This window comes from Zeus faber, assembly GCF_960531495.2.
Source record: "Zeus faber genome assembly, chromosome: 15".
Taxonomy (NCBI): Eukaryota; Metazoa; Chordata; class Actinopteri; order Zeiformes; family Zeidae; genus Zeus; species Zeus faber.
The window spans coordinates 18,130,286-18,157,870 of NC_137194.1; the positions used below are offsets into that span (position 1 = coordinate 18,130,286).

The 27,585-nt window shown below is 43.9% G+C and overlaps 2 protein-coding genes across 3 annotated transcripts in view; one reads left to right on the forward strand and one right to left on the reverse strand.

Moving 5' to 3' along the window:
- LOC307240981 (protein phosphatase 1 regulatory subunit 3A) overlaps positions 1 to 27,585 on the reverse strand; it is a 354,017-nt gene that overhangs the window by 102,657 nt on the left and 223,775 nt on the right. The window lies entirely within an intron of this gene.
- Positions 1 to 27,585, forward strand: part of rap1gapa (RAP1 GTPase activating protein a) — a gene marked incomplete at its 5' end in the record, with an annotated part of 35,871 nt that overhangs the window by 6,106 nt on the left and 2,180 nt on the right. Inside the window, 19 exons of the mRNA XM_080015879.1 lie at positions 1,929 to 1,964; positions 12,904 to 12,997; positions 16,882 to 16,917; positions 17,911 to 17,958; positions 18,222 to 18,260; positions 18,370 to 18,561; positions 19,212 to 19,315; positions 20,962 to 21,040; positions 21,174 to 21,227; positions 21,359 to 21,442; positions 22,253 to 22,353; positions 22,463 to 22,592; positions 23,256 to 23,411; positions 23,499 to 23,570; positions 23,667 to 23,753; positions 23,829 to 23,969; positions 24,954 to 25,085; positions 26,246 to 26,323; positions 27,376 to 27,485. Coding sequence (XP_079872005.1) covers positions 1,929 to 1,964; positions 12,904 to 12,997; positions 16,882 to 16,917; positions 17,911 to 17,958; positions 18,222 to 18,260; positions 18,370 to 18,561; positions 19,212 to 19,315; positions 20,962 to 21,040; positions 21,174 to 21,227; positions 21,359 to 21,442; positions 22,253 to 22,353; positions 22,463 to 22,592; positions 23,256 to 23,411; positions 23,499 to 23,570; positions 23,667 to 23,753; positions 23,829 to 23,969; positions 24,954 to 25,085; positions 26,246 to 26,323; positions 27,376 to 27,485 — 1,773 coding nt within the window. The remainder of the gene's footprint in view (positions 1 to 1,928; positions 1,965 to 12,903; positions 12,998 to 16,881; positions 16,918 to 17,910; positions 17,959 to 18,221; positions 18,261 to 18,369; positions 18,562 to 19,211; positions 19,316 to 20,961; positions 21,041 to 21,173; positions 21,228 to 21,358; positions 21,443 to 22,252; positions 22,354 to 22,462; positions 22,593 to 23,255; positions 23,412 to 23,498; positions 23,571 to 23,666; positions 23,754 to 23,828; positions 23,970 to 24,953; positions 25,086 to 26,245; positions 26,324 to 27,375; positions 27,486 to 27,585) is intronic.

Consider the following 27,585-nt stretch of genomic DNA (forward strand, 5'->3'; position numbering starts at 1 on the left):
CCACTGATCTGTGACTCCACACTGCAGTGAACATATTTGGTCTCCTGGACCTGTTTCCCCCTTCTAATTTGTCTGAGAAAGAGGAAGCTCTGGGTTCAGTTTGTGTCATACAGCCTCCACAATGGGTCTCTAACGAATGTCCTCATAGATTAAAAATAAGTCTAGGTAATGACTTTTTGTTTGCTTCTTTTGAAAGGAAAACATTGTCGAATTGACACATGACATTTGCAAGCCAACGTATTCCAGTTGAATACGAACAGAAACGGGGCTTTCAGGTGAGTGTCACGGCTCTATTTTCAGCAGCGGCTGTCAGAGATTCCCGGGAAATTGTATTCTCTGGTTAATGATTCGCAGACTCATCCTGCCCAGGAAGAGATCCCTGGGAAGATGAGTAAGAGGTTAGGATTCCGAAAAGTTCTGCTTGGACACACAGGGCGGACTGCAAGCTCAGCTGGGGGGGGGGCGACGGAATATTAGGATGATGAAGGATTGGATGATGGAAGGATGGGATGGATGTGGTCAGTACTGACAGAGATCCAGTGCTTTGAGATGGACCTTTGTCAAAACATCCACCTCACATGAAAAATATCCATAAGAACCAATGGTGTATGTACAACATATAACATATACAACATACCATTCCTAGAGATGGATTTTTTTTATTTTTTATCGTACCGAACCGCAGGGGATGAATTTGGTCTGACATCAAATCCATGGCACGAGACAGCTGCAAGAGGCCTGTGGGACATACAATCCCGAATATCCTGTGAGACATACCAAGCATCGACCTGCAGCCGCCCCAATGAGCATGTCGGCCCAACTCCATGACCCGAAGTGAGAGAGGGAGACGACAAGCCGCTCTGTGGAGCATCAGTACTAGAAGACCGCCGTCCATTTCTCTTAGCGCTGGGGTGCCCCGCTCAGGAAAATAGTAGTTTGAGCGTAATAAATTGAGACAGGTTTGATTCTGTGTGGCAGATTTGGGGGGTGGAAAAAACCTCAAACCCATAGAAATAATTCCAAGGACAGTGATGCATCTCCGTACGGTAGATTTGAAGACAAAGCTTGTTTTTTCTCAGAATTTCGTTTCTGTGAATGTCATGGCGCCGGGGCTTATTATTTTGCAGACACAGCGACCTCTGCTGGAGGAGATTATATGGTGCGCGTGTGCTTCTCAAACATGAACTTCTCAAACACCTTTAACGTGTAATTTATTGAAAACCAAAAGTCGTTGAGAGCAACCACAGGTTAGATTTTTTTTGTTATACTCTAACATTACTTATTCGCCTATGGAAGTGAAAACTGATGTCAATGCTTAGATTCAAACCGGGACCTGTGTATGTCTTTTAGCCTTTGAGGACGGTACATCAACAGATGGCTAAGTTATTTAGGGTAACTCTTGCTGCTTTTGCCCATCCTTCTTTCAGTCTGGTGGACTTTTTGTTAAAGGGAGTAGACAGGACACCATCCATCTGCATTTTTCACACATGACAGAGAGCAGTTGGCAGAGTTTGGGAGTCAGTAATATGCCACCTGGTGTCTCAGTATGGGTTGTATTATACAACAAGGTCTCTTATTGTGTGGTGTGTATTATTGCATCTACATTGTTTTTCATTGGTTTTTATTGTTCACCACAATTTCTAAAATGCAGTTTTAGTGCAAAACAGTTGACCAAATGAAATTTAACAGACTTGAATTGATTTGGCTTCACAGGAAGCGTCACATAAAAATGAGCGCAAGTGAACCGTACAAGCAAGCATAAGTAATACTACATTTAGGTCACATCAAGTTTATTTGTGTTGCCCTTAATCACAGCACAGTCTCGCAGGGCTTCACAAGCTCCACATTTCACATAGAAATCCACGGCATCCCTTCATCCTAACCCCCCACCCGGGCACTAATCCAATGTTCCTCTGTACATCTTTCAGAGTGGATAAGACGTTCTCCAGGGCCAGAAGCAAATGGTGAGTTATTTTATGTTTCATTACTTTTTGTTTATATTTTCTGATTTCATTTATTCCTTTAAATGAATAATTTATGATTTTTTTTGTACTTTAACCTTGGGTCAACAACATACATGGACATTTACTTCTAACCAAGTAGAAACAAAAATGTTATCCATGGCGGTGGGGAAAAAAAATGATTTCAACTCCGTTGAGAATTCAATGTCGCCAGCTCTGTATGGTCGTGTTTTTTTTTAGAATGATTCCAGTGGTGTAGCGTAAGTAAGATGAATGAGCCGGTGAAAGGTGGAACAGCAGAGCAGATGGACGAGGAGGCAGAGGCTCTCGCATGCCTCCATACAAAAATATTTGACCAAAGTCCCTCATCACTGACCCACAGTGATGGGGGACTTTGGTCAACTTACCTTACTATCCAAAACCCCCCAGCCCCACCGCCTGTGCGTTGCTATGGTAACCACCAGCTGGCATAGAGTGTATCTGCAGTACTGGTGGGGCTACAGGGAGGGTGACGGACAGCTTGTGGCACGTGGAGCCGGGTCCTCCACTGTAACGTTTAGGTGTTGGTGTCATGGACGCCCGGCCTTCACAACACTCTGTCTGATAAACTGTGGCAGTTTATCCTTGTCGCTGGATCTTCTCGTCCTGCCCTCAGGAATGCAACCTGGCAGATCCACCTTCGCAGGCCCAGCCGGCCAGGGCCGTGTTACTCAGCACTTAGCGGCCTTACAGGCGAGGAGAGCAGTTGGGCTACGTCCTCAGGCTGCCGGGAGCTGCTGCGCCTTCCACTGCAGGGGAAGAGGAGCAGAGGAGAAGACGAAAGAGCAATAGAGATCAAAAGTGGGCCTGAACATGCAAAAGGCCAAAGGAGATGAAAAAAATAAAGAGGAGAAAAGATGGTATGATGAGGCCAGGAAAGAAAGAAGAGAGCAGTGAATCCTTGTATCAGTCATGAGAGGAATAAATCTCCTGCAGACGAGGATGTTTAAGAAGATCATTCAGGATGATTATCTCTGAAGAAGAAAACTTGTTTTTAGTTGAGGCAACTATGAAATTACAATAAAAGTAAAATCCCCCAAAATAGTGACATTGAAAAAAAATTATATTACAGTGAAAGGGAAGAATGAGATAAGAAAGTAATTTCCTGTTTCCAAAGCCAAAAGAGACTTTGCAATCTGGGAGCGAGACTAAGTCAAAATTGAAGTGCGGCATTCCTGCAGGTATGTGGCGGGCTAGGATAGAGTGTGGCTGGGAATTAGACAGGAAGCCAAATCTCCCAACAGTAAAAGGCTGAAAGCACAAACCTCCAGAATGCCTCGCTCACCTTTGCCAATCGAAGACCTCTTCTGGTGAATTTACTTTGGAAGTTGTGCGGAAGTCATTTTGATCGACTGGCTCGGCTCAGCAGAAGCCTTGTATGATTGGAATATGATGTGTGTGTGTGTGTGTGTGTGTGTGTGTGTGTGTGTGTGTGTGTGTGTGTGTGTGTGTGTGTGTGTGTGTGTGTGTGTGTGCCACTATCGGAGGATGGATATAAACCTCTCTAATGCATGCACCTGTTTTAGTCAAAAGCTAAAGCTCTGGCCATGTTCAAAACGACCATTACTACTAGTGACTTTAATGGCTTTGGCCACAACATGAGTGATTCGGGCCTCACGCTGCAACTACTGATGCCATTTTCCATAGCCCACTGTGTAATCATCAGCAGATGTATTTCTGCATCACACACAGAACTGAAGAACACTGGATATTTACCTAAAGGTACCTGAACAGGCCTTGCAGTTAGAGGGAAGCCAGGAATGTGTGGTGTTTGTCCCCTGCAAGTTATGTCATTTTTTTCAATATTCCTTTATATGTTCCGGTTGATTGGATATTATAACAAATGTTGTTTTCAGTCCATCCATTGTGGGTCACTGACAATAAACAGCTGATCTCTGATGTCAGAGGGAGGCTTGTAATTGGTTGTAATCCCGTCTTGCTAATCTTTTCCAGTTGGGAGGAAATGGTTGAGGCAAGTTAGAATGGATGACGGTGATACTGAGGTGTTGCATAAGAAGCTCTCTCTTTCTCTCCCGCTGTCTGATTGTCTCCCTTGTTCTGTCTTACACCCACACGCACACACGCGCATGCACACACACACTTGCACTCCACTTCTCCGTCATGGTGCAAGATGGATTAGCGGGCCGTCGCTATTGTGTAACCTCCTGTCCATTCATGAGTAGAAGTCCCCCGCTGACCCAGTGGGCTGGCCATGCCTCAGCTCACCCGACAGATAGGCTTTCCTTCTCCCGCACAGGACGGTTCGGCACTTTTCGCAACACCCACATGATAACGTCTCCACCGTCCTCTCCTCTCCATTTCTCCGGGAAGGAAGAATCAAGGCTGTGGGACTAAGATAAAAGATTGACAAAGAACAGCTAAAAAGCTTAGCCTTCCTCCTACCCTTGATAGGAATTTGGAAGTGTTTTTGGTGGAAATATTTATAATAATTATAATGTTTCTGTGAAATCTCTGCCCTCTAGTGTTGCCTTGAGGTTAGATGAGTAACATCCGTTATTAGTTTAATACAACAATGTTGCTCATTTTATTTATCTTTATTGGTATCTGACATGCAAATGTATTTTTTTTATAATGAGCAATAATCGACAAACAACAAATAATAGCCTTTCCTCCAAAGGCATCCACCTGAAATCCTAAAAACACTCTTTCCTACAGCATGTAGCATCATTGTTTTTTGTTTTGTTTTGTTTATCTGGACAGGAAATGACAGCTTGCCAGTTCTCAAATTTTGTTCTAAATTGTCGGCATATTTTGTGCGTTTGTTTGTCTTTCATCTCAATGCCGGTTTAGTTTAGTCACTGCAGATGCGTCTCTGTTTGTGTACGATGAGTTGCTGTGAAGTGTCATTCTGCATCACCGTCACCCCCTCGCCGTGCACATGCGCACACTAGTCCACTGTGAAGTCTGATGTCACCTTGCTTTGTGCATGCTCATCTGTGCATGTCAGGCTGAGTTGTCTGGAAAAGGGGACATACTGGGAGACTATACTTAACTGTCAGCCCTGATCAGCAAGTACTGTCTCCATGTGTCTCCTGCTGTCTGGGAAAATATAGCGCCCAAGTGAAAAGCTAGCCCCTGGTTTTTAAGCACCCACTCTATAATCCAAATACTAACATATCGTCCAACATCCAGTATCTGCACAAAATATATAAACGTTAAGCCAGGATGAAAGGGGGTTGAAGCAGGTGCCAGGGTTGGGTGGTTGTTTTGTTTATTCTTCACCTCTTCTGATACTGCGGTTGTGTTTCTGCGGCTGTTCGTAGAAGTCCGTGACCTTGCGTAGTTCACAGCGCTCTTTCGTGTACGAGGATGAAGGATGATCTTGCTGAATCTTGGTTTATCACGTGTGCAGGGTCACGCTGAGTATTGTCGGCCTCGATTGAAAGTGGTTGTGCGGAGGAGGGTGTGGTAAGCCAGCGGGGAGCAGACGCTGAGGCCAGCGCTCTGCGTCCCCTGCTCCACTTCCTATCCGACTTGCTTGGTGGGAGGTTTAAAGCACTCCCATGGAATTAGAGATGTAATCCATTTTCCTGCACCATGCCGCTAAGGTCTTATCTTTAATGTTGTTGCTGTTGCTGTTGCTGTTGTTGTTGTTGTTGTTGTTGTTGTTGTTGTTGTTGTTGTTGTTGTTATCTGATTGACTGGACATTGGAGGATGTCCGGTGGCTAAATCAAGGCTTTTAGGAGTTTAATATGGCATTATGCACCGGGAGCTCCAGTATCACACTTAAATCCTTTATCAAAAACATTCTACATTGCCGATCTCCGTTTGTTTAAAGGTCACATCTGCGTGGTGATTTCCCCAAGGGGCCACAGTGTGAAGGACAAGCTAAGGTGGACAATGGGCGCTATTGGTGGAGGGAACATGCTTTATTCAAAAACACCTGCTATACCTGGTGTTTTTAATGCATATCCTTTGGTGGTCAGCTGTCAGGGGAGCCGTACACCCATGAGCTGGACAGGATCCTCTCAAGGAGTCTCCTCACGCAAGACTGATCCCTCACAGATTTTATTATTTATAATGTCTGGCATTTGTGAGCGCCTCTATTTTGTTTCATGATATGGGGCCATTTTTTCTATTGTTTACAACAATACTATCAAAAAGCATGCAAAATGAATGATACTTTCAAATAAAAACCACTCGGCTTCGTCGCAGACCATAAATGCAACTTCCATATCTTATCTATCGTATGATAAGGCCTTGTAGAAATACAGTTCCCTGGGGAACAAAGTGCCCTTCAGTCATATCCGTTTTTTGAATTACCAATGTTTGCTTTTGTCAAATTGCTTGCTATGTTTTTGTGCATATTCTAAAACAGATGAGATTAGCTTTATCTTAATGCAACCGCACGCAGTCTGAAACACTCGTATGAGACAGACATCCAGTAAAATGATTGGTCACATGCACAGATGATCCTTTAACTTTATGCTGATATATCTACAGTACGCTTAATAAGGAGTTTGCAAAACACTGCCCTTTGAAACAAGAGAAACCGACCAAACGTGATATACTGTATGAATATTGTGTGTCACTAGAAGTGGCTTCAAACACACACACAATCATCCTCTTTATTTGTCTACTGTAAGCATTATGTCTCATAGAAAGCAGGTGCTTTGTGGCGGACACGTCAGTCCAGGGTGTATTTATATGGTAATTCATATCCCATGTGTTCAATCTGTTGGCCTGTGGAGGACAGGTGGCAGGGCGGCGTGGCAGGTGATGCTCCTATGTGACCTGTTTAGAACATTTAAAGTCAGAGGCCAGAATCAAACATCTGAGCTCCTCGGTGTCATCCTGCTAATGTGTGATGGAACATGACAACGGCTCAGCACAGCTGGTGCTTTTATCTGTTGGATATCTTCACATAAATTGTAGGAAGCCTGGGTTACTTCTTAAAGTGTTGACTGACACGAATTAACACATAACCAGCTTGGTCATCGAAGGTGTTCAACCCACGTAGATGTTTTTGAACATCAGAAACTCCCAAAAGCAAAACACAGAAAAAACCCGCATCTCTAGTCCGATACAGCCATTGGGCCAGATGAATATGCACACATGAACAGTCAAGCAGAGTCTGTTCTCTTGGCTGCCATGTTGGTTACGCTCCCAGGCAGTTGGTGGCTGACAAGGCAAGACTACTACATCTTGAATGGAGAATCATCATCATCTTAATGTCTGTCATCCACATAACGAGCACAGTGTTGAATGAGGATCCAAAGTACACAGAAAAACACCTTTCCATCCGACAGTGGATTTTCTCAATGAGGTGTGATGATTGGTGCATGTTTCTTATGGTTTAGGTGTAGCATTGCAGCTTTTCCCATTAAAATCTGTCTCTGACTCTGTCAGTCTATAATAAAATTGTCTGTTCAAGCTGGCTGGTTGAGAGACAACAAAGGACAGGAATATGAAGCTACTCTGCATCATAAACAAATAATGTGCTTGTTCAAAGGTGCATTTGCTTTAGAGGCTATTGGATGTGGGTTTCTAATAAAATATTGAAATGCTTTGTATGATGCGAAAGCGCCTACTTTAAAATCATCATTATGGACTGATACACAGTGAGACAAGGAGATGGACACCTTGACATAGTACACAGCCAATGTGAGAAATAATGTTTCTCACATTGAAAAGTACTTTGACACATTCAGTGTGATGGTCATGTAAACATACATAATGTAATGTATGTGATCTGTGTGTTAATGGATGTAAAATAAATGAAGTGCCCTCTAATCCAGTCTAACTCTGCACTTAAATAACAAGCAGTGATTGCTAATTTAAATTAACTAGTAGTGTCTGGCCAGCAGGTCACACTGCGGTGTGATCTGATTGGTCGCTTAAAGGAGTCCTAAATACTTAACTGTGCCCAGGGTGTAATGGCTGGCCGCATGCAGCTACCCATGACATGATCTTAAATTCAACTGTGAGCCGATTCAACTTTTATGTCAGATCTCCAAAGTGGTAATGAGTAATAAATTGGATGCTATTGATGAACAGAAAGTAAGTGAAATATGATGTCTATTTACATATAAATAATACAATATACTGTATGTATATATATTTTTTTTCTCGCTCTGGTCTCTGCCAGATTATGAGCAGTGCAGCACATTTCAGGCCCCCTGCCTGAGCCCTGGCTTCGGGAGAGGAGGTGCAGAGGAGGCAAAGAGAAAGTGAGGCAGTGGGAGATGGAGAGATTCTGGCCCCAGGCTGAGACAGACAGGACTCAGAGGATAAAGGGTGGGATGAAGAGGGGGGCTCAAGGCCGGGGGTGGGGTCGGAGGTGGAGGGGGGTAATGACTATGACCACAGGCCATTTGCGAGGGGCTAATGGGATGAAAATCCCTGGCAGTGAGGAAGGTTAGCTGGGATTTAGCATGGGGGACTAGCGAGGGCGTGGGGGCAGGAAGGGAAGACGCCATTGATATTAAAACCGGATAAAAAATAAAGCCTCATGCCTATCGCTGATTTATTTGTGTTCTCATAACTGCAATTATTGCGGATTTAGATGTTTATTTTAATTTGTCTCCTCACTCCTTGAGGTTCTGACCAGGACGTCGTGCTGAAAAACAGATCATACATAAATGTATTTAAAATGTATTTAAATTTAGCAGCCGTCTCAATTATTGGCCTTCAGGGATGAGGTAAGGGCTACAGTACCAGGAATTAAAGTGGCATTTCTTGTTCATGTGTCATTTTCCTCCATTTGAGCACAGTGTTCATGAACGGTATATTAAATATTTAACTGTAAGGATAAATCTCAAATACATTCACCCTAACCTGGTAATGTTGGAGTGTTTGCTTATATTATATACTGTATATATTGCTGGGGTGTGAGCGACAGAAGGGGAAAGGTGAACTATAAACAAATAAGAAATTATTAGCAATTTGATTCTACAAAAACAAAGTAACAAATTAAACCAGAAATTGGATGTTTTTCTTCTTGTGATGTAACAGAGATTGTTCTATGTGTACAAGATTTTGGGAGTCAGTGGAGATTATTCATTGTGTGTATGACAATACATAGCTCTTAATGGGGCGCAATCTAAGGTCTGTGCTGTAATCCCCTTATCTCTCCATACATGACACACACACACACACACACACACACACACACACACACACACACACACACACACACACACACACACGTACACCACACGCTTTTGTGATTCCTTAGGTGTAGGCTTAGTTTAAAAAGCAATGCACTTTTAATTGCTTTCCTAAATAAAGGAAAGGTTAGCTGACACACTCGGTGCATTGGTGCGAGCACCAGAGGGGGACAAGCGTCTGATTTAGCAGAGGAAGCTCTGTCGGCGACATTAGTCACAGGTCCACTGGGAGCCGGCGATGGCAGCTTAGTGTAGGAAGTACACATGCTCGTTGCGGATTGACCGATGGGCATTTTCAGTAATTAAAAACCCCTTCCATGTGTGTTCTTTTCCTGCAGATAACAAAAAACTGGAATGTCTGTTTTAGCTCATAACATTGGACAAAATATACCTTCAAATGAAGACAGAAAGAAAAAAAAACTCACTTACGCAGTTATACGGCATTGTGTTACCATGTGTATGTGTGTGCTTGTGCGTTTGTGTGTGTGTGTGAGAGAGAGAGAGGCAGACACAGAGAGACATCAGACTGAGCATCTTTTTTGAAAAAGAGATTGTATTTCCTCGTGTGGCTGATGCGGTTGCCCCAGCAACAGCCCTAGCCAGCCTGGGAGGCGCTATCTGGCGGTGTGTAATGAAGGCGAGGTGTAATGAATGCAGAACAACCCCCCCCCCATCAACAAACCTCTCTCTCCCTCTCTCCGACCCCCTGAATGGATGAGTGTGTGGGGGGAGGGGTGCATGCTTTCAAGGGAGTGAAGGAGTTGAGGTGGGATAGGGGTGTGTGTTGGGGCAGGAGGACGGGAACTTGCAGAGTCGCTACCATATTGTGTGAGTAGGGAGAAGATGAGAAATGGAGGAAGTGTCAGCTTAATAGAGCTTTTGCATGCGTCTGTGTGTCTCTGAGAGAGAGCGCGCGAAAGGGAGAGAGAGACTGAGATAGAGGGGGAGGAGAGAGTGAGAGGGGGGAGGAGAAACAGCCTCAGAGAGACGGGTTGCTGGGTAGGCGTGACAGTTCCAAAGAGCCGTGCACACTGACAGCAGGTGTTTGATTGAACTCCACAAGCGAGTGTACTAGCTGAAGCTGGAGTCAGAGAGAGGGAGAGGGAGAGAGAGAGAGCGAGATAGGGGGACCGAAGTGGAGGAGAAACGGAGACAGTGACTCATCTGCCCCTGCGTTGGTCACTGGCCGGACTTCCCGGGAAGAACTCAGCGCTCAGCCACCACAGCGTAAGTAAGTTTGTTGCCTTGCTGCCCGGAGCCGCCTCGTGCGGGGAGTTCCACGGCCTGCGCGCTTCTCCTCTGTGGTGCAACGCAAACCAATCGGGAAACGTTATGTAATTTGCTGTGGTGGCGCGGGGCCAGGATGAAGCCGTGGCTTAACGCTGAAAACTGAACGCCAGGAGGACTTTGCCGCTCGTAGAGGTGCTCCAGAGTGCAGGCAGGTGCAGGCGGAGGGACGACCCACCTTGGTTTTAAAGCCTTTTGTTGTTTCATGTGCTCCAACAGCAGGTGACTCCAAGGGAACACTGGAGCTTTTACATGTTGTTCTCTTTTCCTGCCACGTGATGATTATTATATACATAACTCACCATATGTGCGCTGTGTAAGAATGCATGCCAAATACATGTGGACTCACATATACACACACATATACAAATAGTGTGATTGTGTGTGTATGTGCGTGTGTCTAATTGTGTGTATTGTATCCGTCCATATTGTGTCAGTTCTAATTAAGCCCGGGCAGCTGATGCTCCATCGTATCGTGCTGTCCCATGGGAGAGCTGCTGGAGCTCGCTGCCCTGCCTCAGTCCCTTATCAGGCTTTATGGCTCCACACACACTTCTCCTCTCCAAACTGAGCAATGCTCACCATGGCAGACTGAGCAGATTTGGATAAGGCAGGATTTGGCCTTATTTGACACGCAGACCTACATTGTTGTAAACTTTCTGACCAAAATGCACACTACACACACTTTATCAGCACACACACACACACACACACACACACACACACACACTCTGATATAGGTAATCCTAGCCCATGTGAAAATCTCTCACCGTCAGCATGCCTGGACTATCTTCTTAAAAATATACTGGCAGCTCAATAATAGTTGCATATTTAAACTCACTGATGTATTGAAAATGCTAGCAATGCATTTCTATATAAATGTGTTATGCTGCCGTATAGCAAGAACATTACATGCATTTTTCTCAGTTCTTATGTATACAACACTGACAGACAGAAATATATTATGATGTTCAAATACATCATTGTCTCTGATAGACTCTCCCTCATCGCCATGGAGACAACTATAAACTGCTCTTGTTGAGGTTTCTTCTGGTGAAAGTTGTTTACCAGGCTATTAGAGACGAGGCTTCACGTCCGTCTACCTCTCTTTCTTTTCCTCTCTCCACCTTTCTCCAGGTTTATATTGTTTGCACTTTATTTTTAATGGCGAACACAGCGGATGAACGAAATGTTTACCTTTTAGGGCAAATGGAGGAATTGAGGAACACGATAGCACTTGTCAATAGTGTGGCACATGCAGCCTGGACATTGATTAGTGAGACTATATGGCCTAAGCAGTCCTGGGGCTATTGACTTGAGAGCAAACAAGGTGCTCACTTCAGTGGAAGTGTTGCTCAGCAGGTCTGTTGCACCGTTGTTCTCTTGGTTTAGAGATGAGAGATGTTGTGCTAAGATGGTTTTGTGGGAATTGTGGGAATCATGTCCAAGTGCACTGAAGCATGTGACGTGTTGGAATATTTGCTGGTTCCCTTCTCTCGAGGCGATATATTTCTAAACGTAAATTACTCGACAAGGAACGGAACAACTCAATATACTTTGATATTGAACTCAGCAATGCCATTTAGAGGTACAGTCGATGGATATTATTGGAATTTCCTCCTTGTCCGACTGCGTTGGTCAGGTCACTGCATATTAGATATTCAACCTTATTTCCATCTGGCATGTGCTTGGATTTCCTCAATAAGGACGGTAAAGTTCTGTTAGATTTGGGGTATAAGAATGGAGGATTGGTGATAAACAATATTTCACCTTGAGAGAACCTGTCTCTTCTGACTGATGGTACATAAGTAAGTGCCAAAAATTGGGGAAAAAAATGTTATTGAAAATGTTATCTCTATCTGGACTGCATGGGAATTAGCAGCACAACCTTGTATATATTGGTCCAAACGTGACTTAAAAAGTACTTCCACTGACAATTGAGATTAACAATGACTCACCCTGTCCATTTCTTCTGAAAGCAGAATTAGCCTTCATGGTTGCCAGGTTGCAGGACTTGGGTGTCATTTGAGTTATTTTATGTTGCAACATATTTTTTATATTTTATGACTTTGGTTTTGTATATTCTATGATAGGACAGATATGATTTTATTCATATATTTATTTCATATAATAACATAATAACATATTAAGTGTTAAGTGTGTGTATCATGTATGTTGTTGATTTTGCATCAAGTAAAACCTTGTGTACAATCTTTAAAACCCAGCAGTCGGGAGTGGTTGCACAGCAAGAGTGGATTGAATTACATCTAGTCTTTGTCGTCTTTGTCGCTGCCTTGAATTCAGGAGATTGTGCTGCTTCTCAGAACAGCAGTGTTCTGTGCTGTGTTCTATGCCATCTTTAGTCGCTAAGTGAGTCCAAGGTAAAACCCCGGGGGCATTAACTTTGTTTTTCCTTCCCCCTCGCCGGCCTCAAATTGAGTGACTAATTCTGATCAAATGTTCTCTTGTCTCCATCTGATTGCAGGAAACAAGATGGGGTTGAGCCCCAAATATCCGCAACACTAGAGCCTCAGCTGTTCCAGCCGACGCACGTATACACTGTTTCACCATTCCCCAAGGTAGGAGGGGAACAGGCGAGGGGCAGGCTTGAACTTTGACCCATGACCCCTGACCTTTTTCTGATAGCTCTCTGTTTGACCTTTCCTCAGCTGATCTGTGTTAGATGTCTCTACACATGCTGCCTGTAGAACTAGTTCCTCCTCCAATTTATATTCTTAGACTCCAGGCTCCCTCTATCAGCATGTACCCCCCCCCCAGGTTTATTGTTCATCATCTTTTGTTTGTTTTGTGGAATTGGTTTGCAAAGTGTTGAATCCTGGGGTCATCACATTATGCTAATTGAATTAAAAACTTTAATTAACTGGCTAAACAGGTTACTGTCATCAAAGTAAACAAACTCAATCCGGCAAGGTACTTTTTATTAATTAATTATTTATTATATATTATATTTATTAGTTAAGACTGACCTCTTAATTTCCCTCCTTGCATTTCAAGCCGCTCTGTGGTATTTGGATAGATTAGAAAGTAATGACGCCTTAATTATCCCTTCTATTCATGTGCCATTCACTTTGCAAGACGTGTGTGTTATCATCTAACTATTTCTTGCCTCTAAAACGTCTTTGTTGTTCTTGCACACATTGTGTTTCACACTTTAAATTGATTGACTTTGTATTCTCTCCTGTCATTTATTTGAGTGGCCAGCTCGCACTGTGCACATTGAGCGCCACTGCAGGGGGATTTTAGAGAAGCGAATTTCCATAACTTCCAGAATCAATGAGCCAGTTGTCAGATAAAGCTGCTACTCTCATCTTTGAGATACAGGGCGAGAACATTACACAAGAATAGGTTCAATCCCCCCTCATGGCTGAAATAAAATGTACAGAAAGTGCAGAAATTGAAAATGATGAAAGTGGAAAGCTCATTTCAATAAATCTATAAAGACTTTCACACTGCCTGTCAAATGCATTTGGAAATGTTCTTGTAGAAATATCTCCGGGCTTACCTTTTGGCAGGTCTTATCATCTAAAATGAGAGCCCGAATAATCTGCCTGGGGTATTTTCGGGACTTAGAAATTTAAAAGAGCTGAGCTCAGTTCTGTTTAAGTGGATACAATCTCAGTGATGTCAGAGCTGTTTAATGGGGTCTTTCACACCCGGGAAGGGCTTACACTTACAGCAGTCTGACTCGATCGGAGCAGAAGGGAAAAGGTTGGAAAGAGAAAGGGATTAGGGGAGAATTTGGAGATTGACTTGTTTAACAGTCACTCCTGAGCTCCGCGGTGCACTTCTTCTGCGGTGCTGCGGTGACTCACGCTCACTAGGTGTGAATTGTGGTGGGATGAGGCTCTTTAGAACTTCTTTGTCCCGTGGATTTACTTGAGGTGAGCCATATGTGGCTAAATGGAAAATATTTGTACCATGTTAACTCCACAACCTGAGGCTGGCACACTAACCCCAATGTTTAAGTGAGATAGATAACAGTTGTTCTCTACTGATGGGCTGCTTCCTTGCAGACCATCAAATCCAAGCTGATAAATGAAGCAGTTAAACGTAAGTGTTGAGTGATTTATTTATGTTCCTATGGAACACCATCAATCAACAAGGCTGTTTTTATGTTCACTAGACACAGCTGAATCGCACGGATCTAAGACCGTAGACCATATGCATGTTGTACCATACAGTCAAGACACGCGTTTCAGAAAATGAAGTTGTGCTTTTTATTTTAATGACAAAGCCAGTTAACTCTGCTGATAACACCTGCACGGCTGCTCTCCTCATCTTCCCTGCTTCAGCCATTTTGTCTCGTTTTATGTCTTTGGGGTGAAGTATCTGTGTCTGATCTCTATCTCAGTCTTCCTTTTCTCTTTCTCTGTCTGTACTGTCTTGTTCTTAAATCTGTGCTCGTACATAACAACCCCTCTATCTCAGCAGTGCTTTCAGTCGCTCCCTTAAGGGCACCATTAAGAGTCTAGTCTCTAGGTTAAGAACCAAATTCATATTTGTAGACAAAACCTTTGTTTTAGGCATGAACTTTCAACATGAACACACACACACAGACACTCAAACACACACACACACACACACACACATCCACACACACACACACACACACACACACACACACACACACACACACACACACACACACACACACACACACACACACACACACACACACACACACACAGACACACATACACACACCCTCACACACATGCCTGCAGATCTTGCTGATAGTCTTGCACACAGTATTAGAACAGTAGACCTTGTGGAACTTTCACCGTCATTTGATACTAGGTCACACTAAATATACACAAATAAACAATATGCCATTCTGATAGAAGACATTGGAACCAGTTGAAATGTACCATGCAGTTAGGGCACTTTATTTCAAAATGGCTAATATCCATTGTTGCCTACGTGTTTGGTTACCTACTTGTGACAGAGCGACAGCGGGGGAAGTCCAGCTCTGTAAGTAGCGTGACCTAAAGGCTCGACCGTTTAGACGCCATGACTAGCTGGTGAACTGACAGAGGATTAGGCAGCATTAGACTTGGACCCTTGTCACTTAAAATTGAGGTTAGAGTCACAGCCCGCGTGATCCAGATATTGCACAGGCATTCGATAGCCAAACAAACGTGTGCCAGTTTTTCCCCAGATAGTGAACCTCCCATTGCCGGAGGTGGAAATTGTAGTAGAAAAGGAAAAATCAATGAAGTGGCTGTTTGATACGTTTACAGTTTGATTAATGTGTGTTAGTGTTTAGGCTCCATGTGACTCTCTGTTATAGCTGAGTAAGTATGCACTGTATAGTGTCTTGTCGCTAATCTCCTCGCTCGTCGTGTTGTTGAAACCGGAGTTGTTTACCTTTAGGGTTTGAAGCAGACTGTTGTTTGCACATGGTGGTGAACTTAACTCAAACTCACACTAGAAGGCTCAGTCAACGTCGCCCTGTGCACATGTCATTTGACTTTCAGAGCTTAATGGACGTGCCTTTCGGCTCCGATTGCAGAGCGACATTCCCACGATTCACCAGGTATCCCTGCATTTTAATTTGTTGAATGTTAGCCAAGTGCTAATGTGAGAGCAAGGGAAATAGTGTCGCTGGGAAAAGGATGCAGGGTTGGCTGACTGTGGGAGAGCTTTTTGAACTCTTCCGGCAATGAAGGTCATGCAAGCGTGGAAAAAGGTAAAAGATTGACTTTGGATGAATCCTATTCTAGTCTCTTTATTCATCACGACCACGTCAGCCATGTTTATATGTGTCCAATCTTTAGAATAGCAACAGCACTGATGTTAAGCTTCTTTGCCGTCTGCATTGAAAGCCTTAAATCTACTGGCAATGTTCTGTAATGGTGTCATGTGAACCGATGTCTTACTACTGTTAACACTACACTCCACAACTTTCTGTCTTGTGATCGGGAATCTTGCAGTCTTGTGGTTTGCACACTACATGGCTGATCGGTGACAGGGGGTCACACATTACAAGATGTTTCACCAGGAAGAATCCCTGAAGAGTCTGTCGGGTTTCCAAACTACGTTTTGTCACAAAAACACACGCGAGAAGTGACACCGCAAATGACGCGATATGCAAAATTTATTATATTCTTGATCGCTGTTAAAAAAAACCCTGAATAAAAACAGAATTTAAATAAGAAAGAAATCAACCAAATCTAAACATGGGAGTATTTTCAGGGAGGAATTTCAGACTGTCAGATGGGAACAAGCATTCCACGGTGTTGCTGACAATGGACGTGCTGTGAGCATATTGTGTAAAACAAATATGTGACAGATTGATATCGGGATGGTGCAGTCCCATCGAGCCCTGGCAGACTCACCCTTCAACTATGTAAATATGTTTTATGACAGTGTTCAAAAACAAAGGAACCTGATGCAATTGGAAGTTTAATATCCACTTCATGTTACTTTCCCTCCTCTCCAGACAACAGATTTATTCGAAATGATTGAGAAGGTGCAGGTAAGGGGATGCGTGTATTTTGTTAACTTCTCAGTATCCAAGCTGAGTTCACCAAGCAAGGCTGCCAACTAACCAGCTGTAACGTCTTTTCCCGAAGCTAGTCGATGGCTTGTCTTCCGCTCTGTCCATGTAAAGGATGCTGAACTCAATTTGTTTTTTAACTGCTGTCCTCACTTTAGAAAAAACTCTGACTGACCACTAACCACCAACACATTGTATAGTTTATGATAATAACTATAAGAACAAGATAAAACAACATCAACATCCTCTCTTTTTTGTCCATCTCTTCGCATTATATATCCCTTTCTGTCTTCCTTCCAGACAGACGTACATAAAGTATACACATACTGTTCCACACACTCTCATACACACATCGCAATACCTAGGCATCTCGGGCTAGCAGTGCCACTTAAGGGCTGAATCTTTTAAGTGGCACAATCCCGGGGGTCTTATAATGCTGTTTCCCTCTCTCTCTGGCACCAATGGCCCTTTCAGTTCCTCCCAGTCCCTCCCAGTCGGATGCTCTTTAACATGCTTTAATTACCCCCCCTATGCACTCTCTGTATCTGCCGCATTCTGGAGCTTTCTCCACCTTTCTCTCTTTGTCTTTGCTGTATTGACTGCTTATAATCTCTTGCATCGTTTTTTTTTTTTTGTGATGTATTGAGACTAATCATTTTCTCCCAGTCGCTCGTGTTGTGGTCACATACAGGGCGTGATGCTCCGTGCGTCTGATGCACTTCTATTCGTTAATGAGTGGAAGGATAGCTGTTGATAGATGTTGACAGAAGCTTGGAATGCAGATGTTGGGAGTCATGTGTTCTTGGTGAACATGCATTAACCTTTCTCTCTCTCTCTCTCTCTCTCTCTCTCTCTCTCTCTCTCTTTCTCTCTCTCTCTCTCTCTCTCTCTCTCTGTCTGGCTGTCTGTCTGTCTGTCTGTCTCTCTCTCTCTCTCTCTCTCTCTCTCTCTCTCTCTCTCTCTCTCTCATAGGGTAACAGGATGGAGGAGCAGAGATGCACCTTTCCTCCTCCACTCAAAGTATGAATCCCCATCTGAACTTAAGACAGTCTTTTCACTCTCTGCCTTGATTAACAATTATTCAAGGATAGAGATAAAGGATAACAAATAATTGTCAATGCCTGGTGTAGAATTACAGTATATTAGTTATTTTCCTATTATGGAGACATGAAAATGGCAATAAACTCATAAAGAACTGTTTAAGTAGAATGATTCACATTTTCCTATGGTGTTTTAGGGTTTAACTCTTTACTGAGGCATTTTTTTTCCTCTCCATTCTTTAGACCGAGGAGGACTACATTCCCTACCCCAGTGTCCATGAGGTAGGACAATGAGACTTAACTCTTGTTTTTGCCTCTGCGTGTCCATGTGGACCTTATCATTTACCTATGTCTTGATTTTTGACTGCCTTTGTACTTCATGTTGCAACAGGTGTTGGGCCGGATAAGTCCCTTCCCCCTCATCCTGCTGCCCCAGTTTGGAGGTTACTGGATCGAAGGGACCAACCACGATCTGAGCAACGCAGCCAGCCCAGAGCAGCTGCAGCCACTCTCTCCTGACGCCCGCATCAAGCTGGAGTCCAACACCACGGCCAAGCTCTACCGCAAGCACTTCCTGGGAAAGGTCAGATCCTATCAGCGAACCATCTACAAAGGATATGTATTCATCACTTGGAATTTGTATGGCATAAATAGCGCAGTAATGCCTCTAAATTTAGCATATCGATGTGGTCATGAGTTTGTTGAGCTGTAAAGATTAGTTTGCCACCATGTTTTTCTTGTTGTTAAAGGATGAAGATGCTCACAGTGACACACACACACACACACACACACACACACACACACACACACACACACACACACACACACACACACACACACACACAGGGGTTATAATCAGCTGTTGCCTTAATGCGCCTCATTATTCTCATGGAATGTTTTACAATCAATTTCACTTTGTGCTCATTATAGTATTGAAAATTAACAAGCGATATTTGAATCCTGGCAGAGTAACCCAATAACAGGGAGCAGCCTCAGCATTCGGCGCTGCAGACACTGTTACTAATAAAGATGTATTATGCTTTGCCACCTGGTTTTACACCAGCTTAATATGAACAAATTTGATGTGCGTGTAGATTAGCAGGAAAGGCGCGGAGATGGGTAAGCTACTTGTATGGCAAATGGATTAAGTAATTGGATACTGTAGTGTTTTTGTGTGCTTAATCTGAAATATAAGCCTCCCGCTTAATGCCGCGTCTTTGCCCTGTGTCACAGGAACATTTTAACTACTATTCAGTGGACGGTGCCCTGGGACATCTGGTCTTCTCTCTAAAGTACGATGTGATCGGCGACCAGGAGCATCTCCGTCTGATGCTGAGGTAGCACTGGAATACACAGTACTTCCCACCTGAACTCCCTAAATTCCACCTGCCTCTGACTTTTATGTGATATTATACCAAGATTCAGATCCCATCGTGGTAAAATCTGAATCCGAAATGATGAAGAGACGATAATGGGTTTTTCAAGATCCATTTGGCATCTGGATGAAAACGCACTCCAAGCCGCCCTGTTGACCTGGATCGCATCACGCCTGCAGTAGTCTCATCATCAGAGTAATAAAGCCAGAGAAAGTGTCTGCAGTGCTGTCAGACTATAGCCGGGTAACAGATGGACTATTTAGGCCAGCAAGTGGGCAGGGACGGGTGAAGTGAGGGAAATCAGAAGGTTGGGGGGGGGGGGCGTCTGGTTTTGTGGCGATCCGCACTGGATGATCTCCTTCCCATATGACAGGTTTTAGGAAATGTTACATCATGATCTTTGGCAATCAGAAGCCCCTTTCCCACTTGCACTGAAAGCAGTAAATCTTCTGGCAATGTTTCATATTGGCATCATGTGAGAAAGGGATCCGGTCTCGATGTTCCGTCAAAGTCCTTCTGTAAATTTCCCCACTCTCAACCTAGCATAACTTCTGGCAAATTGCCAGAACGGCTGTTAATGGAAGTGTATGGAAATGGAAGTAGTAACATTTCCATAAAGTAGGGATGGAGTCCCTGTGGCACGCCACTTAAGTGACGTTTTCCGGGCCCTGCGGCACAGAACCATTGGCAATGGAGTTGAAACCAAACCAGTTTATTGTAGCGAGGGGGCTAGGTGGAACAGGTCCGGAGCAGATGGAAGACGTGTTATGACAAGGGCTCCTCTCCTGTGTGCGGGGGGGATGGAGGTTTTACCTGTTTCTCGTTGATTAATGTAACGAGCAACAGGCAAACAGTCACACTGATCCTGGGCCCAAATACCTAGACCCCAGACAGTTGTGGCTGCTCAAACAACACCACCCCCACACCACAAGCACAAATAGTGTTTTTTTACGACTATTTATTTCATACAAATATTTTAAAAATGATTTGTTTTCAGGAAGAAAAAAAAAACTTTTGGAAAAATGGCGAGTTCCAACCGTGGAGCTCGGCTGCAAAGGCGAGAAACTAATACACATCTGGGCTCTACGGAGACGGGTCTTTATATTCTTAAATGTTATTATTTTTATTTTTTTAAATGCCACTCGTACACGAGACGTGTCTTTTAGAGTTAGGATTGCGGTGCGGTGGAATCAGGCACACGTGCTTTGCTTGCGCGGAGCCAGAGAAAGCAAGCAGACAGGGAGGGGTAGAATGGGCGGAGAACATTCCTTCTCCGGAGGCAGAGAGTGTAGGACAGGTTGAAAATGATCACACTCATAATAACATTGGGTTTAGGGTTATTGTGTCCGGTGACGGAAGCGCTGGTCTAAAAACCAAACTGATTCTGTTGCCTAGTCTCGCATGATATTAGACACCTTTCGCCCTAGCGTGACATAATGTATCCGTAACAGTCATCTATGTGGGAACAGACTCTTTTCCGTGAAGGATGCCAATGTGGGAATAACTACCTACCGCCTTTGCCGGCTATTTTTTATCCAGCAATGTTACGGATTCCATGTGGGAAAGTGGCTACAGTTATATAGTTTTCTTTTTGTATGTCTTGTCAGGACAAAGCTGAAAACCTATCATGACGTGATCCCCATATCGTGTCTGACAGAGTTCCCAAACGTCATCCAAATGGCCAAGGTGAGGAAGGCTCTGCCAGAAACACATGAGATAGGACGTGGACCTCATCAGTCCATCTTCAGGTTATATATCAACTGATGTTGCTGTTTTAAGAGACGGTTTGACGTGCTCTGTGCTCTTTTTTCGACTCAAGCTCGTCTGTGAAGAGGTCAACTTGGACCGTTTTTACCCCGTCCTTTATCCCAAAGTAGGCCCGAACTCCTCATTGGTCATGAGATCATGAAATTTATCCTAATATTTCAATTTTTTTCAATCTAATATTCATTATCTTTTACAAATCTACTGGTTCACGTTTTTAATGCTGTGATTTCTCTGCAGGCTTCAAGACTCATCGTCACCTTTGATGAACACGTAATAAGTAACAATTTCAAGTTCGGGGTGGTCTATCAAACATTTGGACAGGTGAGCAGTAGAGCTGAGAGTACAGGTTTAAAAAAAAAAAAAAGGAAACTGAGGATTATTCTTAGATTCACAAACACATCCGGAAAGCTGCATCTCCTCGAGAACCGTCAGTCGGTCTCCATTCTATTTTATTTCCAGTCACTTGGGCTCTTTTCATTATCCCCCCTCATTTTCTATGACAATCACGACCCTATTGTTTATTGTGTGGGCAGCAGAGGAGCAGTTGTATGCTCAGTTAAGGATCCTTGTGCCTTCGAGTGGGGACCTCAGCGAGTCGACATCTCCATGCTTGATCCGTTACAGCCCAAATGAGTCGCATTACATTTTGAATGAGCCCTTACTGTGTTTCTGTTGCAGTAAAAGGAGCCAGTAGGACTGTACATTATACACACTCACATGTCAATTCAACCTCAAAATTCCCTATCGCAGATCACAGAGTGCACTATTATTTCTTCTCTATATATGTACTGCCATATGTTGGCGGGACAGTAGCTCAGGAGGTAGAGCTGGTCATCTAGTATTCTAAAGGTTGCTGTTTCGATCCCAGGCTCCTCCTGCTAGCATGCTGTAGTGTCCTTGAGCAAGACACTTAGACCCCTGATGGCTGCGTCCGTCGGTGTTTGAATAATTGTAAGTCGCTTTGGATAAAAGCGTCTGCTTAATGTAATGTACTGTATTTCCAGTGTAGGGCAAGCCAATTTTGTAGCCATTCTTGTTTGCTTTTGATTTCCTTTCTGTGGTAGCTGCTGCTTCTGCTAGAAGCTATTTCCTTGATGCTGTGATGTGAACAAGAAACCTTTGTCGTTGCAGACCTCAGAGGAAGAGCTGTTCTGCAACAACGAGGAGAGTCCTGCCTTTGTCGAATTCCTGGAATTTCTGGGAGAGAAGATCGAGCTCCATGACTTCAAGGGGTGAGGACATCTGCCTTGTTGAGATTAAACCGCACTGCAATATTCGCCTCATATTCCGAGCAGCTTTGTGAATGAGTCTTGTACCGGACACGGTTCTCTCTGCTCGTAGGTTCCGTGGAGGATTAGATGTGACGCATGGACAGACAGGTTCAGAGTCTGTCTACAGCAACTACCGCAGCAAAGAGGTCATGTTCCACGTGTCCACCAAGCTACCTTACACCGAGGGGGACACACAACAGGTACTGTACCAACACAAGCATGCCACATCTCCATATATTAATATATTTATATCTATGTGACATCTGCAGCTTTGCAAATAGTCCGGCTATTGTCCTCTCACATGCAACTTGTTGAAAAACACTCCATTCATGAATGAATGAACAGCTTTGATGAACGTTTGAAAGTTAAATTATACGCCAATTAGACACTGCTGTGGCCCATGGCACAGGCTGTAGTGTTACGCGTGCGTAACTTGAAGCGCTGTTCTCCTCTGGAAAACATGAGACATTGTTTTTTTCTGCTTCGCCTTCCCACATTCTGTCACACAAACAATACCGTGTGAAAACTTGGTATCAGGGTGACTCCAAACACATATCACGCATTATCAAAGCTCTCCCTGGGTTGTAGCAGGTGTAACACATCGCCACCTGTGGATCTCTGACTGATGGGCTGATTAGGCTGCTATGAAAGGAAGAGCACGCCATCTGGTGGCTGCTCACAGCGCACACAAAGAAGGAAACCAGTGCAGATAGGAGCATAAACAGTGCAGAATTACAGGGAAAAGGCAGAGGCAGTAACATTTGGCATTAGCAGTTGTTAACAGTTTTACAGAACACGGTTCTATTCATAGATGGTTAATTACATCCTTTGTGATTTGTCACGTCGCTCTTGTTGTGCTGCAGCTGCAGAGGAAGAGGCACATAGGGAACGACATCGTGGCCGTCGTCTTCCAAGAGGAAAACACTCCGTTCGTGCCGGACATGATCGCGTCCAACTTTCTCCACGCCTACGTGGTGGTCCAAGTTGTAAACGCCTGTACGGACAATGTCCTCTACAAGGTGACCCACTGCCCTCGCGAGTCTTCACTCCCTGTCATAAGCCGAAGAATAAAACCACTTATGACTCTCGACGCTCCTTTGTGATAGGTGTCGGTGACGGCACGGGATGATGTACCGTTCTTTGGCCCGGCTCTCCCTGACCCAGCTATCTTTAGAAAAGTAAGATGAGTAACAATTTGCACGTCGTTCTCGAGCATCCTTCTCCTTGGTTGTAACTAGGTTTTGTATGACTCACGCTAATTCTTCTCTTTTCAGGGTCCTGAATTCCATGAATTCCTCTTCACTAAGCTCATAAATGCTGAGTATGCCTGCTACAAAGCTGAGAAATTTGCCAAATTAGAAGTGAGTCATTGAAATTATTTTTGGCGGTAATCACAGAGCCATGTGCATCGCATTACAACCGTGTGTGTTTTGCAGGAGCGAACGCGGTCGGCTTTGCTAGAAACCCTGCATGAGGAGCTGCATGTGAACAGCCAGGCAATGATGGGTGTCGGAGGAGAAGATGAGAAATTGGAAAACGGGAGTGGAGGTGGAGGGGGCTTCTTTGAGTCCTTTAAGGTAACTGCAAAGCACTTCACCCTGAAGGCTGTTGGAAGCAACAAGCACGCTGTATATACAATATAATGAATGGGAATGGATTTCAACATGTCACCAATTAGAGAAGAGTAAGAATACATTCTGCTACCATTCAAGATGAATTCATTGCTGTTTTAACTGGTATTGTAAGACTCACAAGACAATATAACTGAGTTTAATTGAAAAACTAGGAAAGTACTTATTGTACAAATGAAAGAAAGACATATTTACATAATTGATATCATCTCGCCCCAGTTTTAGGCTGTCCAGCTTTCTAATAACTAACTTGTATTTTCTCTCTGGCTGTGGAAGTGGGTTCCTTTTTCTGGCGGTGTTTCAGGGTTATCCTTTCTGCTCAGGCTAATGGGCTGTAAGTGTTTTGTCAGTCTGTGCGAGGAGGCTTCTGCTGCTTCTATCCTGTGGGAATTAACATTTTGGCTTCTCTCCCTGGTGCTTCCGTGATGAGTCACATTGCCTTGTTCTCTGCATATCTTCCATTGTCAAGCTACCGTAGTCACTTCAGCGCATCATTCCTCCATCTTCCCATGCGGATCTAGACAGAGTGGTAGCCCCCCTCTCTCTGTCTTTCCATCTGTCCGACTGTACATCCTACTGCAGAGAGGTTCATTTTGTTCAAGCCTGCTTGTTGTGTTTAAAGTTTAGGAGGGCAGACATCTGCGAGCCACTTGGCCTGTCTTATTTCCTTTCTTTTCTTCTACCACCCACCCAGACATTTATTGACTCATCTGACTCTTCGCCTCTGGGTGCTACAAGCGCAGCAGAGAACTCCGCCTCCACACTCCTGCGCGGCCCGGCACCCGCAGTGTCTGTCAGGATTAGTGTTAGCGCAGTGAGCTCTCTCTCCCGTAGCGGTCAGTGTTAAGGGCTCACCTGGAGACGACCCCTCGTAGTCCGCGTGGTCTCAATGTGTCTCCTCCTCCTCCTCCTCCTCGTCTCTCTCTGTAGCGAGCGATCCGCAGCAGAAGCCAGTCTATGGATGCCATGGGTCTCACTTTCAAGAAGCCACACACAGTCTCCACTAGCCTCAGCAGCAGCTTTAACCACAACCACGCAGAGAGCCCCAAATTCCCAGGGATAGTAAGTACAGCACCGCAGCGGTGGTGCAGGGTGAGGCAAGCCTCGCTGGTAACTTATATATATATATATATATATAAACAGTAAATATCTTTTGTCCCCTTTTCGCCCTCACTCACATGCCTGCCCACTGCACTAACCTCTCACAGAGCGGGAATGAAGCATCACACAGCCGGACTCGCACAAAATAGTGACACTGGACACTGAAAAATGTAGCACTGACTTGAATATTTGTTGGAGATTGGAACTTGTATTTCCTAACAAGACCAAAGCAGCTTCTAACATCGAATAACTTCTAACTATTGATTCAGAAACTGCAAAACCGAAGCATCTGGGCTGGTTTGGAATAAGCTTTTGCAATATGTTGAATGTGAATTGATTCCTGCGTGTGTGTGTGTGTGTGTGTGTGTGTGTGTGTGTGTGTGTCTGTATGTGTGAGCCTGTGTGAGCCTGTGTATGCGCATGCCATTTGAAACTTTGCTTAGCTATTCTGCTGCATTGTTTACAAAATATTTTATTAACGCCATGAACAAATGATAATTTCATGTTTTTATTTTTGGGTCTTGGGAGGATGCTTTCGTGTTTCCTTCTCAGTATCTATGGAATGACATGTGCTATATTGTTCTTTTGTCCCCCTGAATTGTTTTATCTTGGTGATGATTACATTTTTGATGATGACTGGAGTCAGAATCCATATTTTATACCGTATAAAATAATAATTCTTTAAATCAACATTCAAAATGTCGATAACAATTAACCAAGCTGCTTGTGGATTTCAATGAAGCTTGATTTTTGTGCATAGCCGTCCGAGGGTGTTGCAGTATCAGGACCTCACGTATAACTTGTGTCCTCCTCTGCTGTTGCTCTTCTTCACTCTCTTCCCCGCAGGCCTGTGGCTCCTAACAGTCTCACCATCGCTCCGTCTCATTCAGCTGCTGTGTCGCTCCCACGGCACCAAAAGTGTCTGACAATGTGCTTGTATTTTCCGGCTCTGTGCTTTGTGCTTTGTATTTTACCAACATAAATGCATGGAATCTCATGGTGGTTTATATTTTCTCTCTCCCCCCTTTCTTATTCTCTGACATTCTCTCTCTCTCTCTCTCTCTCTCTCTCTCTCTCTCTCTCTCTCTCTCTCTCTCCCATCCTCTCTCTGTGTGCCTCAGTCATTGCTTGTCCCAGGCAAAAGCCCCAGTAAATACGGACGCCGAGGCAGTGCCATAGGGATAGGAACAGTAGAAGAGGTTCATGTCCAATTCTAACTTCTCCTCCCTGATGTTTATCCCTTTGTTCCTTGCATTTCCTTGCTGCATCATCCTTACAAAACATTTCTCTCGCGCTGGAATTTCAGGGCACACGTTCAATCACAGCAGTGTGTACTGCGAGTGCCCAGCGGCGCATATAAATACTTTTAAGACTCTGCGGGACTTTCTTCTACATTGTTTTGCATTAAACAAAGGATTTAACCACGCTAAACCTTGTGACTTCTACATAGAGCAGCCATCAAAGAGGAAGTATTCCAATAATGAATGTGTAATCTGCTCTGTGATGCCCGGCCTGTAATTACACATACAAGTCATTTGAACCTTAATGCTTTACAAAAAAAAAACAATTCTTTGCACCAAACCCTTTTTTTCTCTCTGTACTATCTGTAGTGTGTTTATGTAGCAGACCATTCTATATCTTAATTCTTCTGTGCTTAATTCTCTATTTGTTTAAAGTTTTTTATGATTATTAATGACCCCCCCCGCCTCCCCATGATAAATAGTTAAAGATTATTCTCTGAACTTATCGTAAAAGCCATGTTATATAAAGCTCTTTTCAAGTCCTTATTTTGAGAGCTTAAAATGGGAGATTGAATGAACAAAGCCTCTGTTCAGGAGAGCAGATTCTATTGGTTAGCCCTCAGGCTCTGAGAATCCATCCTTCATCTCCCATTTTGCTCGACTGAAAGAGCAGCGCTGGAGCACAACATTAAGACGTCGGGTGCATATTTGACTTATTTTCTTGTCGCACCTGGAAGGCGGCGCAGTTGCTCTGCATCCCTCTTTATTTTGCGGTGGAAAAAGGCTGAAAACACTACTGAGATGTTAAAAGAACAGGAACAGAACCAAATTATTTTGTCAACCGGTTGAACCGCATTGAGTCATTTACAAATCAATCCAATTCAATTATAAATAAATGCGATGGGTTGATAACCACCAGCCAAAACAAATCTGCATCCTCTTACAGTCAATTTTAAAAGCTCATATAGAATTATTGTAACTCTGACACCGACTTTCTCTCTCCTCGGTAGTCTTTGATCATCCCGGGAAAAAGCCCGACCAGGAAGAAGTCCGGCCCCTTCAGTTCCAGGCGCAGCAGCGCAATCGGCATCGAGAACATCCAAGAAGTTCAAGAGAAGAGGTGAGATAACGTGAATATCCCGAGGCTCAATAGAGTTTCTCCTTACATGTTGTTTTTTCCACACTTTATCTCTTTATTCAACATCCTCTTCAACTGCCCC